Source organism: Salvia miltiorrhiza, chromosome 1, assembly GCF_028751815.1.
Source record: "Salvia miltiorrhiza cultivar Shanhuang (shh) chromosome 1, IMPLAD_Smil_shh, whole genome shotgun sequence".
NCBI classification, from domain to species: domain Eukaryota; kingdom Viridiplantae; phylum Streptophyta; class Magnoliopsida; order Lamiales; family Lamiaceae; genus Salvia; species Salvia miltiorrhiza.
This window is the reverse complement of record NC_080387.1, coordinates 216,765-240,839: the sequence shown is the minus strand read 5'-3', so window position 1 is coordinate 240,839 and position 24,075 is coordinate 216,765. Positions and strand designations below refer to the sequence as shown.

At 35.6% G+C, this 24,075-nt stretch overlaps 1 protein-coding gene across 1 annotated transcript; it reads left to right on the top strand.

Moving 5' to 3' along the window:
- Nucleotides 1–15,425: 15,425 nt before the first annotated feature.
- On the top strand, nt 15,426–19,700 carry LOC131006427 (probable boron transporter 2). The gene is made up of 13 exons (XM_057933596.1): nt 15,426–15,820; nt 16,055–16,250; nt 16,343–16,425; nt 16,668–16,860; nt 16,970–17,108; nt 17,192–17,357; nt 17,454–17,620; nt 17,708–17,881; nt 17,971–18,066; nt 18,164–18,301; nt 18,428–18,747; nt 18,844–19,111; nt 19,189–19,700. Exons 2-13 carry the CDS (start codon nt 16,147–16,149, stop codon nt 19,501–19,503), a joined length of 2,163 nt encoding a protein of 720 aa, XP_057789579.1. The 5' UTR covers nt 15,426–15,820; nt 16,055–16,146; the 3' UTR covers nt 19,504–19,700.
- Nucleotides 19,701–24,075: the final 4,375 nt, after the last annotated feature.

Genomic DNA, 24,075 nt, shown 5'->3' with positions numbered 1-24,075 from the left:
TGAGAATCTTGTAAATAAACGAGCTCGATATTTATATACGATCAAGGAATTATCTTTTTTGATACCCATGATCAAGGAAAGATTAAATATAAAACCGCTGCAGGATTTTGATATTGCAGACACTAAAATTTTGATAAAATACTATATTTCTTTAACTTATTGCAAAGTGTATTTATTATTTTATTTTTATTTATATTTCTTATTCTTGAGAGTTGCCTCTTCATCTCTTGAAATAATGAATCATGCATCACATTGACTAGGTATTAATATGAACATTATAAATATTTATGTATCACTTACTTGAAACAAGTTCTAAATAATTAAACTATAATTACTTAGTATAGTTTATTCGGAACTAGAAATATATAGTATATTTTTTTGAGATATCGGAACTAAGAATATTAATAATTCATTATGAATCTTAATCTCTTCTATCGATCCAGATACTTTTTAATTTGGTGATACTTTTGAATCAAAAAAAGATCCCCTTTGCCATTATAAAATTTTGAATTTGCGATCTCTCTTTTCCACTTCATTTTTGTACCTCTTTTAATACTTTAAATAATATTATTGTTCCTATTTCTTTTTCACTTTATCTGAAGTATTAATTGTTGCATGGACAAAAGTGAATCGCATAATGGTGACGCTGCTAATAACATGCTTCTCCACCATTCCTTTTATTAGACCATTAATGGAAGTAATAATCAGTCGAATAATGAAGCAACCTTTTCAGATTAGTGAATGAAATGCGAAAGAATGATTAATTTATAGAATATGTGGTGAGATGTGATGAAATAATTAATGTGAACATGTATGTGTGCAGATATAGTAATGCAACACATGAAAACACCAAGAATGATAACTCAATTCAGTTAAACAACCTATCTAGAGAAAAATTTTCGTCATATGAAATTATGATGTACAAGAACTTATACAATACGACTCCCTCTTACTTAGCTTATACATCTTCCCAAAACCTCATCAGTGGTGAATAACTGGAAGCTAAATAACGACTAACCTCCTAGGTGCACCTAATCCCTTGAAAAACAAGAACCAACAATAAAGAAGAGTTTGTATCTCTTTTACAATGTACGCTCAAGTGTATTCCTCGCAAAAAATCTTCTGCTAGAACAAACAATACAGTATCAATGAATGTACTACAGACTGTAATAAGTATGGGGGAAATACTAGCAGAAACAAGAATTCTCAACTACATTGCGAGAGCTATTAAGTACGAAATTCCCCAGTCATTTCAAACCTCCAATATTCTCTTATAGCCCAAATTAATCATTTCTTAATCGTAGATGGAAACAGGAGTTCTGGCTTGATGAGAACTCAACTTGGATGATCTTGATCTATCTCTAATTGTGATCCAATTAAGCTTCATTAAATCAATAGATTCGTGGTCATGTATATCCATAAAATTTGCACAAGATAACTCAAAGTATCTACAAAAATCACAAGTTTAAGGCTCTTAAACGTCTCTGTTGCCACTTAGAAATCTGAGAGATACTGTAGAAGATATTGTACTAACTTTGAGAAGAACATTTGCAGATATTATCACTTGTTTACATAATGACAATATAATATAGTACTAATTTTACTCTAATGAAATGAAATTTTAAAAAAAAGACATAAGTTTACTCTAATAACATGCTTCTCCACCATTCCTATTAGACCATTAATGGAAGTAATAATCAGTCGAATAATGAAGCAACCCTTTCAGATTATTTAATGAAATGAAATTAAAAAAAGACATAATTTTCCTCAAAGTTTACTTTAAAGGCCCTTTTGACAAATATATAAAATCCATTTTTTTTGTATGATGTATATTTTAGCTTTTGCGGGTCTGCCTATTATGAATATTCCTTTTGTACCTCTTTTCCTTCGCTTTGTAAACAATCTCAAAAACTACCAATTTCCAAACACGTTATAATAATCCTAATTTAATCAAAATTTCCAATCAAATGTTGAGAATGCAAAATAAAGAGAATTATCACAAGAAGCCAATAAAAGGATTCTAACAAATAATTTAACAAACACATGCATGGTAGGCGAATGACCATAAAGAAGTTTTCGTTTAATTAATAACTCTACTCTGCGTTCAATTATGAATCATGCAGTTATACTTATAAATACTTTATCCGACTCATCAAAATAATCTCCTTTTATGTTTCAAACAAATTAAGAATATATATTTTAAATTATTTGGCAAATATAACTTATATGTAATTATTGTATTTTGCCCATATTTATTCCTCCATATATATTTTTACAACTATTAAATAAGATTATTTCAATAAAAGAAAAATTTAAGATAATTCAAATTAATAAAATGAATTATATTTTGAAACATCTCAAAGAAGAATAAATAATTTCTTGTGATGAATTGACTAACAATTAAACATTATTCTGTTCGTCATGTGCAATACAAATATTTTCAACAAAAAAGTTATCTTAGTTTCGTTTTCTAGATCAAGTACAATAAGCACCCACAATGGGTGACACGATCCCACCTACTCGAGTAATCCACAGATCGAGTTTCCCATTGTAGTAATCATGTACTCAAGGCTTACCCGATTTAACGGGTAAGGCCTGATCTTCTTTATTCAAGCCGCGTGTCCACACGGCTATCTAGCTGATTTCAACTTCTTTTTCTTTTTTCTTTCCAACAGCTACATGGTCATTTTCACCCTTTTTTTTTTTTTTAAATTCTTATCTATAGATATTCCTATTTCTTCATTCACACACACAAAAAATTTTCTCCTTCAATCTTCCTCTCTTTCTCTACTATATTTTCATATTCTCTTTCTCTAAAAATGGCCGAATGGTTCGATGATACTTCGCCGTCTTCGTCCAACGGGGTAGCGCAAGAGATCATCGATGAGATCCAGTTGCAGAAACAATTGATTGCTCAAATGTACTCCCAATCGGAGCCAGAACGTGTTGTTCATCACCGGTCTTACGTCTACCGTGATCGTGAGGTTGCCCATTTACGTCTTATGCAAGACTACTTCAACGACAATCCGACGTACGGGCCTATATTTTTCCGACGTCGTTTTCGGATGCAGAAGGAGTTGTTCTTGCGCATCGTCGATGTTGTGCAAGGTGAAGATAGTTACTTCCAGATGAGCCATGATGCACGAGGTCGGGATTTTCTCACGCCTTTGGAGAAATGCATGGTGGCTATCCGCCAATTAGCCACTGGCGTCAGTGCGGATACTTTCGACGAGTATCTCAAGGTCGCCGATACGACGAGGCGTCTATGCCTCAAGAGATTCTGCAAGGCTGTCATTCGGGCTTACGGAGCCGAGTATCTTCGACGTCCTACGGTGGCAGACGTCCAACGCTTTTTTCAGATGCACGAGGCGCGACACGGATTTTCCAAGATGCTCGGGAGTCTTAATTGTATGCATTGAGCGTGGAAGAATTGCCCAAAGGCGTGGCATGACGCATATACACGCGGTGATCAAGGGGAGCCCATCTTGATCTTGTAAGCCGTTGCATCCCACGATTTGTGGATTTAGTATGCCTTCTTCGGTGTCGTCGGTTCGAACAACGACATCAATGTTCTGAATCAGTCGTCTCTGTTCTCCGACGTGTTGGATGGAACGACGGCGCTGATGATCTTTGAGGCCAACCGACACTACTACTTGTGCGACAACATATATCCGGAGTGGCGTTGCTTCGTCAATAGTCCACCGATGGCGACAAATCCAAAGGAGGCCGGGTTCAAGAAGATGCAAGAATCGGCACGGAAGGATGTCGAACGTGCCTTTGGAGTGCTTCAAGCTTTATGGGGAATCATTCGAAGTCCGACGCGAGGTTGGTACGTCGAGCATCTCAAGGACATCATGATGTGTTGCATCATTCTCCACAACATGATTGTGGAGAACGAAGATGAAATAGCTACCCATTGGAGAGATGACGACGCAGGACATGAGGCGTCTAGCAGTGACTCGACGGAGAGTGCTCGAGCAACCCCGGTTTGTTTCGAGCAATATGTGCAAAAGATGCACTTTTTCGAGATAGGCAGATACCTGTTTAGCTCCAAAATGATTTGATCGAGTACGTTTGGGCACGTTTCAGGCCTCTAGGGCCGGAATAATTATTTTAGGATATGTTTTTAATCTTTTAAGATTTATGTAATTTTTTTATGTAATTTTTAGGATTTTAAAATTAATGTAATTTAAATTTGAAGTAAATTGTGTTATTTAAATTTTTGTAATTAAATTTAAATGAAAAATACAAAAATCAAAATTAAGAAAAATCAAGTAAGCTATCAAGTCATCCCACTGTGACCTTCTTACTTATTGTGGTCCTTTTATCTGTAAGTAAGTTATCGTTCTAAAACATAGATGAAATATAATTATAGTAAGGGAGCACTTACTGGCGGACTCATATCTTATAGTCAATGGGGTCCAACTAATCATAGTTTTATATATAAAATATATATTTTTAAAATTAAAGTTAGAATTAAATAATAATTAATTATATAATACAATCATATTAATGTTTAAGTTACATCGCAACATCACTAAAAAATAGTTGAACACAACAACCACCTTATAGCATTTCTCTTATCTTTTTTGAAGTAGGACAAAACTAGGTTCATTATAGTGAACATGAGACATTCACAATTGGGGACACTTTTCATGTAAAATTGTTTCATTTTTTAAAATAATAATAACAAAATTCAAAGAACAATGAACACATTAGCTATAATAGCTTTATATATTGAATTTGAACTTCAATTTTTCATTGTATAATAATTATTTTTTAATTCATAACATATCATAAAAAAAAATACAAGACAAATAGTTTTATACAAAACTCGAATAAGGATCCAATCAGACCAATATCCCTGTATATTACATTATGATACTCCTTCTGTCCCGCTCTAATAGGTTTACTTCTTTTGGACACAGAGATTAAAAAATTACTCTATCCGTCCCACTTCAATTGGCACATTTGCCTTTTTTCTTTGTCCCACTACAATTGGCACTTTCACTTTTTCTACACACATAAAAGAAGTGGACCCTACCTACTTTACACTCTTTATCCTTTATTCTTAATCTCCGTGCTCACTTCAAAAGTGTCAATTGAAGTGGGACGGAGGGAGTAACTTTTAAGAGGAAAGTGGTGTGATTAACACCAATTAAGTATATATATATATTTTTATTCAAAATGGAAAACAAGTCTATTCTAGTAAGACGTCACAAAAAGGAAAATGAACCTATAGAGTGAGTCGAGGTGAGTATTAAATTTTACATATCTGGAGAATGAAATACATAGATGTTGCATACAAATGAAAGTTGTATTACACACATTTGACATGCAATAAAAATTTAATTCAAAACATATTTTGATTAGTATACTAGCTGCATCATTTTACTAAGAAACTTAATGCCAACGATAACAAAAAAGAAAACCAACTTAATTTTGTATTAATTCCAAAGAAAAGAAAAGAAAAACAATTAATTTTGTAAAGCTCATGAAGTCCACTGCCTCCTCTGGGTCCGCCCTGGGAGCAGATTTACAAAAGGTCAACCTTTTGAAAAGAGAGAAAAATACGTATAAATAAATAAATAAATAAATAAATAAAGAGGTGGGTAGAAAGCTGTCTAAAAAACATTATTGAATTTCAAATAATGGGTAGACAGAGTGCATGTATGTACGCTGTTTGCTTAAATCTGAAAATAAATAATGGAGTAGTAATTCTTTGTCTGTAAGTTTTGCTGTCATGCTACGTATGTTTGATTATTTTAATCTTTTCTACTATTTGACTCGTCATCAATTTCTAAGTCGGTTATTGATTTAGTTTAGCTTAGGCAGATACATACTATGTAGTTACTAATTATGTGACTTGTGCTAGCTAAGATTTGCTTCACTATAAAAAAACATTTGCTCTCATAATGATGGCGGGGGACGGCATTATCGAAATAAATTTGTAGTTTTCTTTTTCTTTCTTTCTTTTTTTCACTCAGGCTCAGCAAGAAATTAAAAATGGTTTCAATCCAGCTTTTGAATATTAATGTTGTGACTGTGATCTACATTACTTCTAGTGTTGTCTATAATACCCTTTATTTCACTATAATAACAAATTAACAATTGCTATATATATAGAAGGGCTACAGTAAAAACAACTCTTAAAATAAAAAATCAGTAAAAATGTATGAATATTATGTAGAACACGTATAAATTCACTGTATAAACGTATGAATTGCGAAACATAATTTTTTTGCTACCTATGAGATTCGAACTCAGGACCATGAATTCATCTGAAAAGATGGTGAATCAACCGTAGATCTTGATGATCTAAGAGCTGAAAATAGTTCCTATTTTATACAATAAAATGTGGTTTTATTATAGTCCTCTCCTATATATATATATATATATATATATATATATATATATAGAAAGGAGAAGCAATCTCAGCCATTGATCTTATTTAATTTAACGGCTGAGATTGATTCGCGTCATGTTCAACGGGAATTTGTGTTGAACATGATCAGTCATCGAACCCCCCAGCCCCCAAAAGTTCATGACATGTTCAACTGCTTCTCTATTTTTCTACTAATATGTTCATGACATGTTTAATACTTTTCTATTCTCTATATTTTTTTTTGCTTCTCCATAAAAACTAACCCTCTATATATATATATAATGCGACTTATATACCTCCTATTAATGTATGCACCATGACAATTCTTCTTTTAAAAAATAAATAAATAAAATATATATATGGTTATCGTAAAATTACATACTCCCTCCGTCCCATGAAACAAGACTAAATTTTCTTTTTGGTTTGTCTCACGAAGCAAGACCAGTTTCTAAAAGTAGCAAAAAATTTACTCTGTATTCACCTTTTCACTTTTTAACCTACCACACTTAACACACAAAATATCAATTTCTTAATTCCCATGCCAAAAAGAACTTGGTCTTGCTTCATGGGACGTAGGTAGTATTTCATAAGAATGTGAGAAGAATGTATTTTTCTACAAAAATTAACGAATTCACTATTAAATTTAAAGCATTTAAAAATAATTGCTCCATTCTCATTTTACTTAGGAGTTTTCATTTGAATCTCCCCTTATATATAAAATGATTTAAATTTAAGTACATATATATTATATTAAATAGAATTTATTTTCAACTCTTAAATTATTAAGATTTATAATAAATTTATAATTTTTTTAGAGAAAATAAATATATAATTTAATTGAACTATTTCGTGTACACACACACACATATATATATATACATATATATATATATATGTATATATATATATATAAATGATTTAAATTTAAGTACATATATATTATATTAAATATAATTTATTTCAACTCTTAAATTATTAAGATTTATAATAAATTTATAATTTTTTTAGAGAAAATAAATATATAATTTAATTGAACTATTTCGTGTACACACACACACACACACACACATATATATATATATATGAAAATGTTCAATTGAGAAATATAAATATGTTGAGAAGTGAAAAGCAATCTAAATAGGTGTGAACAAGTAGTACATTTTGATGAACATGTCAATTAATTTTTATAAACGCGCATTTGGTTTGGGGTTCGATCTCTGATGGTGGCATGTTTTTTAACAAATTAAATAAATTCGTATGTTCATCAGTTATATTGGTATGTTTAAATAATTTATTGATATGTTCATTAATTTTATTTCTTATGAAAATGAACTTCTCAATAGAACCTAACCCTTGTGCTTATGGCCTATGGGAACATGTAATTGTTATCATAGTCATGCTATTTTTTTTTTATGAGGAAAAGTCATGTTCTTGCATTAACCAATTTAATACATAAAAGTAATTAGTATGTCTGCCCGTGCGATGCACGGCGAATATTTAAATCAAACGTCATTTTAAAGAAGTGGTCTCCTGTAAAATAGTTTATTTATAAACTATCTTTCTTTCCTTTTCCTTTATCCTTTATATTTTTATTTTATTATTTATTTCTTTTTAAAATTAAAAAATTCGATTAATTATAAAAATATTTATATGCATATCAAATTAAAGATCACGATAAGAGATTTAATTTGATATATTTTACATACATGTTTAAATTTAAATGTAAAGGTTATACTATTTATTTAAAGATTAAATGTTTTAAAAATTCTCTCTCATTTTTCATCTTTTTTTGAATAAATCTATTATTATTATTTTTTCTTTTTTTTTCAGTTAGTAAGGGGACTGAAACGCTCTAAGGGCCTCCACTTGAGGGGCCTATCTGCACCTTAACCCTTTTTTTTTTTTGCCTTTTCATATTTTAATGTTGTGAATTTTTTTATTTTTTCAATATTTAGCTTAAATATATTCAGTTAATTTATTTATTTTTATTATATTTATACATATGATAATTGAGTTGATATCAATTTTATATTAATATAAAAATATAAAAACATTTTCCGTGCATTGTACGGGATGCAAATGTTAGTATATATAGTTAGTTTTTTTTGAACGAAAGTATATATAGTTAGTTAGTTAGTTATTTATCAAAAACTCACTTGATCACTATGAGAAAATTATTATTCATTCAATTTAATATTATTTTACAACATTATGTAAAAAAAGTAAAAAAATTCCATTAATGGTAGTAATATTTTATTTTCAACTAGTGAAACGACGTCCCTCATCTATTTTATATAAATACATAGTTATAAAAAATATGAATGTAATATTTTGTTCTTCGAATTTATGGAGATCTATGTGTGTTTTTTTATATTCAGAGTTTTTTCTATTTTCTTCTTCAAATTTATAGGGAATTGTGTTTGTCCAAATTTTTAGGCAAAGAGTGAGAGAGAAATTTAATTTAGGAGTACATGATAAAATAGTATATTTGCATATATATTTTAAATAAGATGCCATAAAAACAGGAGCAAAATTAAGGGCGAATAGAATTATCTAATTACTCCATTTCATGTTCCAAATTAATAAGTGCAATAATAATATAAAAACATCCCTAATTTTTTTATGTGTCAATATATGAAACTAGCCTATTTCATATAGCAAAATTAAAATTTAGCCTATAGGATAAAAACATAAAATTTTAGCCAGTTTTTGCGTGAAAAGACTAAAATGCCCCTCCTTAAATAGTTGCTATTTCTCGCTTTCTCTCTCTGCGCTCTCTCACTTCTCTCGCTCTCTCTCTCTCCCCCTACCTCCCTCCCTCCTTCTTTCTCTCCTCCGGCGAAGCGCCGCCGCCCCAGCCTCGTCGTCTCCGCCCATAGCAGCGCCGAAAACAACGCCGCCCATCCAGATTCTAGCGGCGCATCTAATCCCGACGGTGGTGGCTTGTGGTCGTGGCACCGCCGGGGTTCCAGGTCTCTCTCTCTCTCTTTAAATCGTCCGCCGTCGTGCCACCTCCAACGCCGCGTCGCCGATCCCCTCGCTGCTGCTGTCGTCGGCTTTCTCTCTTGTTGCCGTCGACAGATCTGGACATTTTGGAGCTCGATTTTGCGTCCGCCGCCTCCTCCAACTTCAAATCTCCGTTGCGCCGTCGCCTCCGGTTGCTTCTTCATCGTCGTCCCTCGCGCTGTCTTCTCCGCCTGCGAATTGCCGTCATGCCGCCTCATCCGGCTGCGACGACAGATCTGCTCATCTGCTGCAAATCTGTTCCATTTCCACCTACACCAGCGAGTTGTTGCCGCTGCTGGTTATAGTCAAAGGCGGCGAAGACGGCAAATTGAGGAATTTGCAACGAAAATTACTCCAAATTGGGGATTTAGGGTTAAGGTTTAGAGTTCTGTGTTGCGACTTATTCTTGGAAAATAACTAGCTCTTCTACGAAAATGTTTTGATTGTTTTCAAATCGTGCTTTTGCAGTTCTGCTTGCATTTGAATTGAACCAAATTAAGTTTTTCATCCTTGTTTACTTTTGTCATTATTTTGAAATTTTGTACCTTTGTACGAGAGTTTAATTTTAGTTTGATTTAGAGGAATTGATGTATTTTGATGGTAGATTGAGTTGTTGTATTTTGGTGTTGTACAGCAATTTGATTGAGCTGTATAATTATTTTTTTAATGTTCTTAAATTCACAACCAAATTTATGAATTCACAGCAGCTTAATGTTTTTGAATTCACGACCACATCTATGAATTCACAACTTAATATTCTTGAATTCATCAGATCTATTAATTCACAACTAAAACTCGAATTCACAATCAACAACTTAATATTCTTGAATTCACAATCAGATCTATTAATTCACAACTAAAACTCGAATTCACAATCAAAATAAATTTTAGTTTTAGTTGTGAATTCAAACTTTAAAAACTCAAATTTACAACTACTTGAATTCACAACCAAAATAAATTCTACTTGTGAATTAAATTCTGATTGTGAATTTTACTGATTGTGAATTCACAACCAACATAAATCTGGTTGTGAATTAAATTTTGGTTGTGAATTCGTTTGTTGTGAATTCACAACCAAAAAATTCTAGTTGTGAATTAATTTTTTGTTGTGAATTCGACTGGTTGTGAATTAAAATTTGGCTGTGAATTCGACTAGTTGTGAATTCACAAACAAAAAATTCTGGTTGTGAATTCGACTGGTTGTGAATTGAGAATTCACAACCAGTGTGAATTCACAACCAAAAAATTTTGATTGTGAATTCACACTGGTTGTGAATTGCGGGATTTTTTAAAGGGGTGGTGTAAAGTGGCCATTTTTTTAATTTTTAATGTGGAAGGGTATTTTGGTAACAGTGGCCATTTTTTTATGTTTTTATTTCATAGGCTAGATTTTAATTTTACAATATGAAAGTGGCCATTTTCAAAATCCACTCATTTTTGATCATCTCTGACTCTCAGCGCCACTTGCCTTCTTCTTGTTCTCTTCTGTTTATTCAGCGCCGCTTGTTTCTCCGGTCTTCTTCTTTTTCTTCTTCTCTTCTGCTTCTTATTCTCTTTTCTGTCTTGCTGTTGTTTCTCCATTAGAAGGAAACTCTAAAAATTGTTGATGTTGTTGCTGTTTTATGGTGTTATTTCGAAATCGGCCAGCTGAAATCTTTGCATTGTTTCTCTATGTTTTCAGAAATTGCCTCTATGTTTCAAATCGTTGTTGTTTCTCCTTTCATAAAGCTTGTTTATGTTGATATAAAAATCTGTCGCAAGAGAAATTTAATAGCAGTTGACGCACGTTTATTTAAATCCCTCAAAATTTGGGAATAAAAATTGTGAAAGAAACTGTCAAAAAATGGCGGTAAAAACTATTAGTTAAAAACCGTATTTTCATATATTAATAGATTGCCGGAGATAGAGCATTGAAGACATAGGAATGCGAATATCTTGGATGACAAAAATTAATTAAGATTGATGCTAAATATCCACCTTATGGTCACGTGCACGTTCGTTAAATTGAGAAATTTAAAATTATTTAATTTATTTTTAAAATAGAAAAAAATTTAATTACTCCACGTTAATGACTTATTGTATCCATATTAAGATTAATGCTAAATATCCACATTAATTTTTAAAATATAAAAAAATTTAATTAAAATTGATGCTAAATATCCATATTAATGACTTATTGTATTATTCACATTGTAGTTATGTTTTTGTAATTTTTTTAATAATTTTTTGAAAAAATAAAATAAAAACAAACGTATAAGAAAAAAATAAATACAATACAAATAATACAATAAAATAATTAAACTTTATTTTAATTTTAAAAATAAATTAATTTTTTTCTTATTTAATTAATCCGTAAATGGTTACAATATGATTGTATAGATTTTTTTGGATGATCTAAACTCGCAACTCATTAGTCATTAAATGCCACTTGAATGAAAATTACATCAACCCATGACATTCTTGTAGTTTCATAATTGTTAATCCTTCTCCCAAAAAAGAAAAAAAGAAAAAAAAAAACTATTGTTAATTCAATCATCTGCATTTATAGAATTTCGTGAAGAAAGAAAAAAAAATGAAAGGATAATGAAATCAAATGGGAGAAGGAAGGATTGGGCTAGTTGGGCCGTTATTGTTATTCACTGCCTAAAGATGCGGCTGAGGATCCTCTGCTACAGCCTACAGCACACCGTGTAGTTTTTTTAACATTTTTGTCTTTCTTACATTACTCAAAATGAAAAATTATTTTTTAGGATTGATATATTTATATATATACGATTTATTATTTTTATTTTATTTTAACATGATTTATTTTATCTTAATATAATTTGCATAACCATTGTATTTCGCTCGTCTAATTTTTAACTTTTTTCAACCAATCTTTTTATTTAAGAATATACTCTCTTATTTCCACTTATAATGAGACACTTTCTTTATTAATTTGTCCTATTTATAATAATAATTTCTAAAAATAATATGTGATCCCTATTCATTCTATACATATTTAATAAGTGGATAGAGACTACCAATTTTACACTCTTAGAGCACTCCCAGCAGATCACCTAAATGCATCACTAACTCTAAATTTAGGCTAAAACAATTGAAAATGAGATAAAAAATGCATCCAGCAGATCCCCTAAATTGGATGGGACCCACAAAAAATTTTACACCTACCTAAATTCAATCTTAAATTTACACCCACCCTAAATTTATTTTAAGCTTATAATTAGTAGGGACCACACATAATTATTATTTTTATGTAGAAAATAGGAGATCTGGTGTATGCATTTATAAAATCGAGATCCTAAAATTAAATAGGGAAGCTTTAGGGAGGAATATAGGAGCATAATTTTGGAATTTCTGCTGGGAGTGCTCTTAACACATTATTCTTAATCTTTATGTTCATTTCTATTGTGTCATTATAAGTGGGACGGAGTGTGCATATCATAATTACTTTTACATATAATTTATAAATTGATTTATACTCCTCCCGTCTCATAAGAATGTACTTCCTTTATTTCTCATTTTAGTATTCGTCTTTCTATTTTAGTCTGTCCCACAATATAGTAGCTATTTCTATTTTTAAGTAAAAGTATTTCACACAATCATATGAAATCACTTTAATCACTTTAACACTCTCATAAAAGTGAGACCATTATTTCACTCACAACACACTAAACCACTTTATTAAAACTTGTGTCATTCTCAAATTAATACTAAAATGTAGGACGAAGCTCGCTTAAGGGATGACACAAATTTTAAGAAATATTTGGTAGATAATGTACTGAGTTGAGAAAGGACCCACTTTTTTTCATGTATGGTGTTTTAAAAGGATAAAAATGTAAAGAATCGTGTAAGGTCATGTCTCAAAATAAAAGTGATATATTTTGATGGGACAAATGAAAATAATAAAATAATATTCCCTCTGTCCAGCGAAACTTGAGCAGTATTTCTTTTTGGATTGTCTCGCGAAGCTTGAACATTTTTCTTACATGGTAATTTTTTTTTCTCTTTTTCACCTATTATATTTAACACACAAAATGCTAACTCTTTAAAACCCTGTGCCAAAAGAAAATTGCTCAAATTTCACGGGACGGAGGTAGTACATTTTTATGCAACGGAGGAAGTATTATTTTTATAATCAAATCTTATTTTATTTTATAATATATCCTCCATCCCTGAAAAATGTATCACTTTTTCGATTTTCATTCATTCTTAGGTATATTTTGAGACGCGATCCATATAATTCTTTATATTTTTATTTCTTAAAAATCCTACAACTAAAAAGTAGTGGCTTTTTATTTCTTAAAGATCGTAACGTTGATGGAGTGATACATTTTTGAGAGGGAAGGCGTGTTATTTTATTACGCTAAATCGTTGATTACAATATCCCTTAACCAACGAGGGTAATCTTCCTTCCACACTTGCCTATTCTCGATACTACGCGCAAACTGCGCCAGCGCATGTGCTGCCATATTGGCCGTGCGAAGCATATGAAAAACTCCAAACATACCATTCTCCCTAGCCACCGTGAGGATCTCCTGAATATCATCGGGTAGGAAGTCCCGATCATCCGCCGGACCTGCCATAACCCTTGCCGCCAACATGGAGTCAGTGAAGATGCTAAACGGCACAAAATCCAGTTCCACGCAGAGGGTAATGCCCTGCACAACAGCCATAATCTCGGCCAGAAGCGGGTTAGACGAGGGTCTCGTGCGTTTAGACATGGCAGCACAAATCTTGTCGTTGCTGTCCCGAACGATGACGCCCACACCAAAAGCACTCGACTGGCCATCAAAGAGTGCATCCACGTCGACTCTAAGAGTGTCGCGCTGCGGGCACAGCCATCTCTTGTCTCCCATCGTCATTCCCATAATTGAGTTCATGGCAAAGGTTGGTTTTGCTTTCTGGAACGTTTCCCACATTATGGAGCATTGTGTTTCTGACACCACTCCTTTCTCACCCTTGTTTTCATGCTTCGCTCTACACTTCTCCACCCAGATCTGCCACGCCATAAGAACCCAGAGTTCATAGTCAGGTCCCGTGAGCTCCGCCCTCATTGCATCAGCAATACCATGCATATCAAGGTGTGCGGCTTTGGCGAGGGTTTGCCAGAACCGTGACCCACGCCAGATCTGCCGCAGAGTTGAGCAGAAGAAGAGGCCATGCTCAGTGGAATCCCATTGGCTATGACAAAGAGTGCAGATCCCTTCCACCGGAACGTGATGCTCCCGCAGGTTAGCTTCAGTTGGGATCAAATGATTGAGAGCTTTCCACCAAATTTTTTTTGCTTTCGGTGGTATGGACAAGTTCCAGACGTTACTACTCCACCACTTCTCCTCTCTCCTGCTGCTAAATGCATGTTGATCATAGAAGCCCACGCATAAGAGATACGCTGACTTCACCGAGAAAGCCCCTTTTTGATCATACCGCCAAGCAACCTCATCGCTGTTGCCATGTCCAGCGATTGGAGTCTTGCAAACAGCTTCCACATCGGGGGGCCACATGAGGACCTCCAACTTTTCCTTATTCCAACTCCTTTCCCTAGTTATAAGCTCCGCCACCCTCGCATCTTCCCGAACGGTAGCCCCTATCTTCAGCAACACTCCCCTGTGCGCCTTTGGAACCCAAACATCTTTAAAAATTTTGATATTACGTCCGTCTCCCACTTTCCAGAACATGCCCCTATCAACAAGTTCACGGCTCCAAGCTAGGGATCGCCATACGTACGATGCACCAGGTCGAATATCGGCATGCAGAATGTCCCCATTTTTAAAATATCGTGCTTTGAATACTCTTGCCATAAGCGAGCTCGGGTTCTTGATCATTTTCCAGACTTGCTTCGCAAGAAGCGCTTTATTAAAACTCCGAAGGTCCCGGAAGCCCATTCCACCCCTTTCTTTTGGGATACACAGCTTCTGATGGAGTGATACATTTATAATTAAAAGAAAAGGTAAAAATATAAAAAAAGGGCAAATTAGTCCAAACGGCCGAGTTTTGATTCAAAAAACTACAGAGCACAAGTTGCGGGCAGAGAATCCTCACCCAAAAAATGCATTGCCAGCGACAGCTAGGCTCGAACTGTATTCTTCTTTTCCTCTTCAGCAGTTCAGAGCTTTTACTATATTTAATGAGCTCAAGCACAACTATTTGGCAATTTATTTACGAGTTGTGATTGTATGGTGCATTGTTCAATAATACTGCAGATCCCTTTTCAGCAGCTATCCTTTTGACCCGCCTCTCTCTCTCTCTCTCTCTCGCACACACACAGTCGTCACTTGTTTCTTCTCTAACTAGTACTTGTATATTTCAGAAGAAACAAGCTCTATATATTTGGGATCTTCCTCTCTCTCTGTTATTCGCGCGCTCACACTGTGTTTTGTGAATCTTGATTGCGCTTTTGAATGCTCTGGGCTTTCAAGATTCTTGAATGTAAACTCTTCTTTCATTCTTGTTCTTTTCTTATTCTCGAATATTGGTTATAAAAGAAGAAAAAAAGTGTCCAAAGTTGACATTTTTCTCGATCAAGATTCAAGAATCTTGATTGGTATTGGAAGTGCTGCCATTTGTTGATACTTGAAGGGGCACTTTTACAACCTTTCTGTAAATTCTTGGGCAGAAAAAAAACTGCTTAATCTTGTTTGATCAAATCCTATGGCAATGCAGTTTCTTCCATAGCCATTTCTGAGTTTGGTTTTTCTCTGAAATTCCACTGAGCCATTCTCGAGGAAGACAATAAAATCTGGGGGTTTTCGGAAATGGAAGAATCATTTGTGCCCTTTCGTGGGATTAAGAATGATATTCATAACCGGCTGCATTGCTACAAGCAAGATTGGAGTGGTGGATTCAAGGCTGGTTTCAGGTATGCACACTCATTTTTCTTGGATTCTTACCAATATTTGTTTTGAATTTGCAGTTCTTTTGTTGTAATACTGTCCCTCCCATTGATTTCAGAATATTGGCTCCTACAACCTACATATTCTTTGCTTCTGCTATTCCAGTTATTTCATTTGGTGAACAACTGGAGAGAAGCACAGGTTAGTAGATTCATGTTCCTTAATCATCACGTACAAATTCATAATTTTGATGTTTGAGATACTTGTAGATAGGTTAGAGGTGATAAAATTTGTTGGTGATGGATCTTGTTGATAATTGTATATGACATAGATAATTCTACTCAAAGAAATTGCTGCATCCATGATATATCATTAAGAGATCTTGCAAGACTTTTATTGTTGTTGGAGTGTGATGTATTGACAGTTGTACCTAAAAACTGCAGAGGGAGTTTTAACTGCTGTTCAGACTTTAGCATCCACTGCTGTTTGTGGAATCATACACTCAATAATTGGAGGACAGCCATTGCTGATTCTGGGAGTTGCTGAGCCTACTGTTATAATGTACACATTCATGTTCAACTTTGCTAAGCAGAGATCGGATTTGGGCCGTGAGTTGTTTCTTGCATGGACTGGATGGTAAGCTTCATTCATCTTTACATTCTTGATGGTTTTGTGGTGATTCTTGTTATTGTTGTTTGCCTAATGCCTCAATGTATTCTTTGATATGAAAAACCAAAAAACACAGGGTATGTGTTTGGACTGCGGCTTTGTTGTTCTTGTTGGCTATTCTGGGAGCTTGCTCCATCATCAACAGATTTACCCGTCTGGCCGGGGAATTGTTTGGAATGCTTATTGCGATGCTCTTCATGCAGCAAGCAATTAAAGTAAGGATAATGCACTTAGTACTATCAAGTAAGGAATTTCAGCTTCTAAACTATAACATGAATTCCTCAATGGTGTGTGTTAGGGACTCGTGGATGAGTTTCGCATACCAAAAAGGGAAGATACTAGCCTGCCAGCTTTCATGTCTTCATGGCGGTTTGCGAATGGCATGTTTGCTTTGGTGCTGTCATTTGGTCTATTGCTAACTGCATTGAAAAGCCGAAAAGCTAGATCATGGCGTTATGGGTCTGGTTAGTATTATCATACAAACGAGATAATCTAGGAAGAGTAGCTTCCATCTCTGAGGTGAATTGGTAACACGGTTGCTTACTACTGTCTCCTTACAGGTTCGCTTAGGAGCCTTATAGCTGATTATGGTGTGCCATTGATGGTGTTGGTGTGGACAGCAGTTTCATACATTCCTTCTAAGAATGTTCCAGAAGGGATTCCAAGGCGTCTCTTCAGCCCAAATCCATGGTCCCCGGGTGCCTACGAGAATTGGACAGTGATAAAGGCAAGCCTTGTTGCTTAAATTAGTTAAAATTCATTCCTCAGTTCTCCAATAAAACATGAAAAAAATGGTTGATGGTGAATATTTCAGGATATGCTAAATGTGCCGATTCTTTACATCCTCGGAGCTTTTATTCCTGCAACGATGATCGCAGTCCTTTACTATTTTGACCATAGCGTTGCATCTCAGTTGGCTCAGCAAAGTGAATTCAATCTGAGAAAGCCACCTTCCTTCCATTATGATTTGCTGCTTCTTGGTTTTTTGGTTCGTAGACTGATCGACTCATAGTTGCTTCATCTTTCGCGATTAGTCTTTTTAGCTCTGATCCAATTCGTTGTGTTTCTTTTTGTCAGACATTAATGTGTGGTCTATTAGGCATCCCTCCATCAAACGGCGTAATTCCACAGTCGCCCATGCATACAAAAAGCCTAGCTACTCTGAAACACCAGGTGATTGTCTTTTGTAATATTTCCCCATCTCAATGGCTCTCTTGCAGATTTTGTAGCGTTTCGTTGCTCTCTAAAGCTTATTCTATGAATAATTCAGCTACTCAGGAATCGACTCGTTGCCACAGCACGTGAAAGTATTCAAAAGAATTCAAATCTGGCGCAACTATATGGAAACATGCAAGAAGCTTATCAGCAAATGCAGACCCCTCTTATCTACCAGGAGCCATCAAATAGAGTATGCTATTGCCCTCCCACTTTCTCTCTTGTATTTAATTGTCTTTGCTGTGTTGCTCTGCATTCAAGAATTTCTAGATTCTCGTAGAAATGCGCCAACAGGAAAGATCTATTTACTACTCATCAGGGTTTAAAGGAGCTGAAAGAGTCCACAGTTCAGTTGGCCTCTAGCATGGGAAGCTTTGATGCTCCTGTGGATGAGACAGTCTTCGACGTTGAAAAGGAGATTGATGATTTGCTCCCCATTGAGGTCAAAGAACAACGCCTCAGCAACTTGCTGCAGTCCACTATGGTTGGAGGGTGCGTTGCTGCAATGCCCGCGTTGAGAATGATTCCCACCTCCGTGCTGTGGGGATATTTTGCTTTCATGGCCATTGAGAGCTTACCCGGCAACCAGTTTTGGGAGAGGATACTACTTCTCTTCACTGCACAGGGCAGACGATACAAGTCCGTTCTTCAAATACCTCAACTTGTGCTTTCAAGAATCAGCTACTACTGAAGACTTTAAACTAACTACTGTCTTGCGTGAACTTTCTCTGATAGGGTTTTGGAGAAGTACCACGCCACTTTTGTCGAAACTGTGCCTTTCAAGACCATCGCAATGTTCACCCTATTCCAAACGACCTACTTGCTTCTCTGCTTCGGTATCACATGGGTTCCGATTGCAGGAGTCCTTTTCCCTCTCCTTATCATGCTCCTAGTCCCGGTGAGACAGTACGTGCTGCCAAAGTTCTTCAAAGGCGCTCATCTTCAAGATTTAGATGCTGCAGACTATGAAGAGGCACCGGCCGTGCCATTCAACATTCCACCGGTAGATCATCTTTCTCTCACCCCCTTCACATTCCCATCAAATTATTGCATTTTCAATGGTCTTCAATTCTTATGCAGGAGGGAGAACTTGGGTCGAGACTCTCCTTTGCAGATGGAGGAGAGATCTTAGATGGAATGATTACAAGAAGTCGTGGCGAGATCAAGCATACCTGCAGCCCAAGGGTCAGAAGCTCGTCATCAACCCCTGCAAAGGACTTGAAACTGCAGAGCCCCCATCTCTCAGAGAAGGCATACAGCCCACGTGTGAGTGAGCTGAGAGGCGTGAGAACACCTCAGCTCCACCACGGAAGAGGACCTTACAGCCCCAAGACTGGAGAAGTTGGGGCATCTCATCTGGGGGTGAGTCCGCATAGCTCAACTTCAAACCAGTGAGAAAAACGCGAGACGCCTTTTGTCTGTACGTACGTGGGGGGAGTATGATATAGTCGCGTCCATAAGTCTTTTTAGAGCTTTGATTTGGTTATGTTGTTGTAAAATCTTGTCTGTGTTTTCCTCTTGAGGGGAGCCTCTTGTATAATTAACCTTACATCGATTCCTTAAATGGTGAAAATAGTAAGTCTTGTTGAATAGCAGATGGATTTTTTTTTTCTGTTTCTGTCTTTAAATGTACATTTCACTAAAATCTATCAGATAAAAAATTTCTGCTTAATGTGCTATTTCTCAAGTGCACTTCACTAAAAGCATGCATAAGAGCTCTCTCTCTATCTCTCTCCCTCTCTCTCAACACAATATGGATCAGAAAGTTTGTAATAGAACTCCGTGGTTAGTGTCTGAGGCTAAATGTCTCAAGTTGGAGTCTACTATCACACGATCTTTAAAATTATCTATTCATTAATAAAAAATAAAAATAAAAAAGAAGTCCCTTTTGGCGTTTTCATCTTGTCAAACTATATCTTCATATACACAGAAACAGAGCAATGATTCCCAAGAGAGGCCTATAATTTTCCGAAAATCAAGAAGGATTATAACTTCAAATTTTGGAAACAGATGTAAAAATAGTAATTAAACAAGACATATACGAATTGTGTGGGCTTCATCACCGTGGATACAGACACAGACAAATGTGGGGAAAGAAAATAGGAAATTCGGATTTCACGAGAAACAATATGAGCTGTAATAAGAATGGATTAAGAGCTTAATTTGGAAATGCTGATGTTAAGCAGCAATGATGGATACAGTTGAATCCACAAAGAAAAGAAAAGCAGGGGTGAGAAATGCATGAAGAAAAGAGAATGTTGTGGTTTGGCAAGCATTGACTTAATGTTGTAATCATCATACAATCTTTGTTCTTGTTTTTAAAAACAAAAGCAGGTGCCGATTTTCCAGGATAAAAGTAGCATGGAAATGAGGTCTCAACCACTCACTAAAAGCACATATCCCTCTCAATTCATCACATTACACTAGCTCTATCTCTACGGACTTATGATTTGATTCAACATAGCTTATAATCATCAAAATCTGGAATTTTGCTCATCTCAAATACTATACCACTACACGTGTCTTTTTGTTTTTGGTCAAAATTCGAATAAATTTAGGGCGTGTTTGCTTTTTATCCCTCTAAATGGAGGAATAACAAAAATTTATGCATTTGAATGTTTGCTTTCTTATTCCACATTTTACACAAACACCATTTTTTCTTCCTTCAAGAAGATATAATATTATCCCTCCATTTTAGTGTGATAATATTATCCCTCCTTGAAGTGAAAATAAGGAAGGAAAAATGATGTTTGTGTTATTTGGTAGTGTAGAAAATAGAATGACGATAAATGTAAGGATGCAGAACCGAGGCGAGAATAAATTCTCTCTCCGTAAGGCAAAATTACTTCCGCTCTGTGCTCGCGGATCTACAGTAATTGCCCCCAAGATACAACGGTTTCGGGATGATAGACGAGTCCTTAGCATTAGGAGTTCGCTATCCGGTCGAACGGCTTGATACTCGGGACTGAGTATGTAAACTAAACTAATATGACAAATTAATTAGCTGAATTCGTTGGTGTGTTTAATCTCATTCTGGAGGGCCCTATTTATAGTAGTCCAGGGGTTTCCTTGAACTGACGTGACTGTTTGGCCAAACAGGAGGTCCGAACAGGCGTGTCTCTTCGGTCTTGAACCGTCGCCACGTGCCCTGTTTGGACAAACAGATCCGAACCAACGTGTCTCTTCGGTCCTCAACCGTTGCCACGTCGGTTTGGGCAAAAGGTGGTCCGAACCGTCGTGTCTCTTCAGTCCTTAACTGTCACCACGTGTACTGTTTGGGCAAACAGGTGGTCCGAACCATGGATATCTTTGGGTATTAATTACTCATTCAATTCTTTACAGATTTGAACAAGTAAATATACCAAATTAATCTACTCAACATGTAGATTCCAAAAATATCATTTAATATCATTAATTACAATGTAATCATGACATTAAATAAGCTATTTATTCCAACAATCCCCCACATGAATGATGATTAATGCAAATGCAAAAAACTAAGTCCCGACGACCCATTATTGCATCAGGATAGGTAGTTGTTAGCTTTGAACCTTCCTTAGTGTAATGCCATCGGATTTACTCGTTGCTCGGTGAACGCGATGTCTTGAACCGGTCAACTTTTGTGTAAACCAAGTCAACAACATACACACAATAATAGATCTAATATCTTTCGTTCTTACGTTGTGTCCATTTCTAGCATTGGACCATTTCTTGGATTCATAAGTGTTATCGATAATTGAAGCGGCCCCACTTCTTCACTTATATAGGTGATCTCCTAAAAAGAGTATCCTGCCATACTCCACCTATTGAGGCTATAGGAATCATTAAAAGCTTTTAAAAAGGCTTACCCTTTACCACAAGCTGCAGGTTTTGCACTTGAGCAGCTATGAGAATGGATTTTGAAAGTTTCAAGTGCTCAACTTGAACTTTCATAATTTAGTTGTCTCATTGAACCATGTTCTTGGGATCTTCAGTCATCATGGTTGAGTTACCACTATGAAAGTTCTTAACGTGTGGATTTTAATCCCATTCCCCTTACTGCGTTATACAATTGATCACGATTAATACCTTTAGTAAACGGATCCGCAATATTGTCTTTTGACTTTACATAGTCAATGCACATTATTCCTGTAGTGATCAATTGTCTAATGGTATTATGTCTTCGACGAATATGTCGAGATTTACTGTTATACAAACTATTCTTTGCTCTCTCTATGGCAGCCATGCTATCGCAATGTATCATAACCGGAGGCAAAGGTTTTTCCCAACAGGGAATATCTTCTAAGAAGTTTCTTAACCATTCGGCTTCTTCGCCGGCTTTGTCTAAAGCAATAAATTTCGATTCCATTGTAGATCGGGCTATACATGTTTGCTTAGAAGATTTTCATGATATTGCTCCTCCACCAATGGTAAATTCAAACCCACTTGTGGATTTAGAGTCTTTTGTTGTCGGAGAGTCTATTGTCCTCTTCGATTCGCAAACGAACAATCAAGTCTTCAAGTCCCATCTCCTTGCGCTTGTGCTTGAGATAGTTCTTGAAGTCCTTCCAGAGTGGTGGTAATTTCTCTATCATTGCAGCCACCTGAAAGGATTCAGACAAAACCATACCTTCGGCAAGAATGTCGTGCATGATTAGTTGAATCTCTTGCACTTGTTCAATAACAGTCTTGCTATCCACCATTTTATAGTCCAGAAAACGACCGACTATGAATTTCTTCAAGCCGGCATCTTCTGCTTTGTATTTCGTCTCCAATGAGTCCCATAACTCCTTGGACGTCTTGATGCTAGAATAAACACTATAGAGAGTGTTATCTAGCCCATTCAGAATGTAGTTGCGACACAGAAAGTCGCTGTGATGCCATGCATCATATGCGATACGCACTTCCGGATCAGTTTCGTCTTCCCCCACAGTTGGAGGAGACTCATTCAGAAAACGAGCCATATTCAAAGTAGTAAGATAGAAAAACATCTTTGATTGCCAACATTTAAATTCAGAACCTGAGAATTTTTCCGGCTTTTCGGCAGGTGCTGGAGCGTTTGGAACGTTGACCGGAACAGTTGGAACGTTGACCGGAACAGTTGGAACGTTGTTGTTGTTGCTTCCTGTCGCCATCTTTCCACACTAATTTTACCTTACGATTGTTATTTGGTAGTGTAGAAAATAGAATGACGATAAATGTAAGGATGCAGAACCGAGGCGAGAATAAATTCTCTCTCCGTAAGGCAAAATTACTTCCGCTCTGTGCTCGCGGATCTACAGTAATTGCCCCCCAAGATACAACGGTTTCGGGATGATAGACGAGTCCTTAGCACTAGGAGTTCGCTATCCGGTCGAACGGCTTGATACTCGGGACTGAGTATGTAAACTAAACTAATATGACAAATTAATTATCTGAATTCGTTGGTGTGTTTAATCTCATTCTGGAGGGCCCTATTTATAGTAGTCCAGGGGTTTCCTTGAACTGACGTGACTGTTTGGCCAAACAGGAGGTCCGAACAGGCGTGTCTCTTCGGTCTTGAACCGTCGCCACGTGCCCTGTTTGGACAAACAGATCCGAACCAACGTGTCTCTTCGGTCCTCAACCGCTGCCACGTCGGTTTGGGCAAACAGGTGGTCCGAACCGTCGTGTCTCTTCGGTCCTTAACCGTCACCACGTGTACTGTTTGGGCAAACAGGTGGTCCGAACCATGGATATCTTTGGGTATTAATTACTCATTCAATTCTTTACAGATTTGAACAAGTAAATATACCAAATTAATCTACTCAACATGTAGATTCCAAAAATATCATTTAATATCATTAATTACAATGTAATCATGACATTAAATAAGCTATTTATTCCAATAGTTTGTGCAAAATGTGGGATAAGAAATCAAACATTCAAATGCATAAATTTTTGTTATCCCTCCATTTAGAGGGATAAAAAACAAACACAGAGCAAATGCTGGAGTAGCATTTCAACGGT

Bases quoted from the DNA above. Each gene is read 5' to 3' on its own strand.
- LOC131006427 (XM_057933596.1), top strand. From the start codon at position 16,147: ATGGAAGAATCATTTGTGCCCTTTCGTGGGATTAAGAATGATATTCAT. The intron at 16,251-16,342 runs GTATGCACACTC...CATTGATTTCAG, and splicing joins GGATTCAAGGCTGGTTTCAG to AATATTGGCTCCTACAACCT. The intron at 16,426-16,667 runs GTTAGTAGATTC...TAAAAACTGCAG, and splicing joins ACAACTGGAGAGAAGCACAG to AGGGAGTTTTAACTGCTGTT.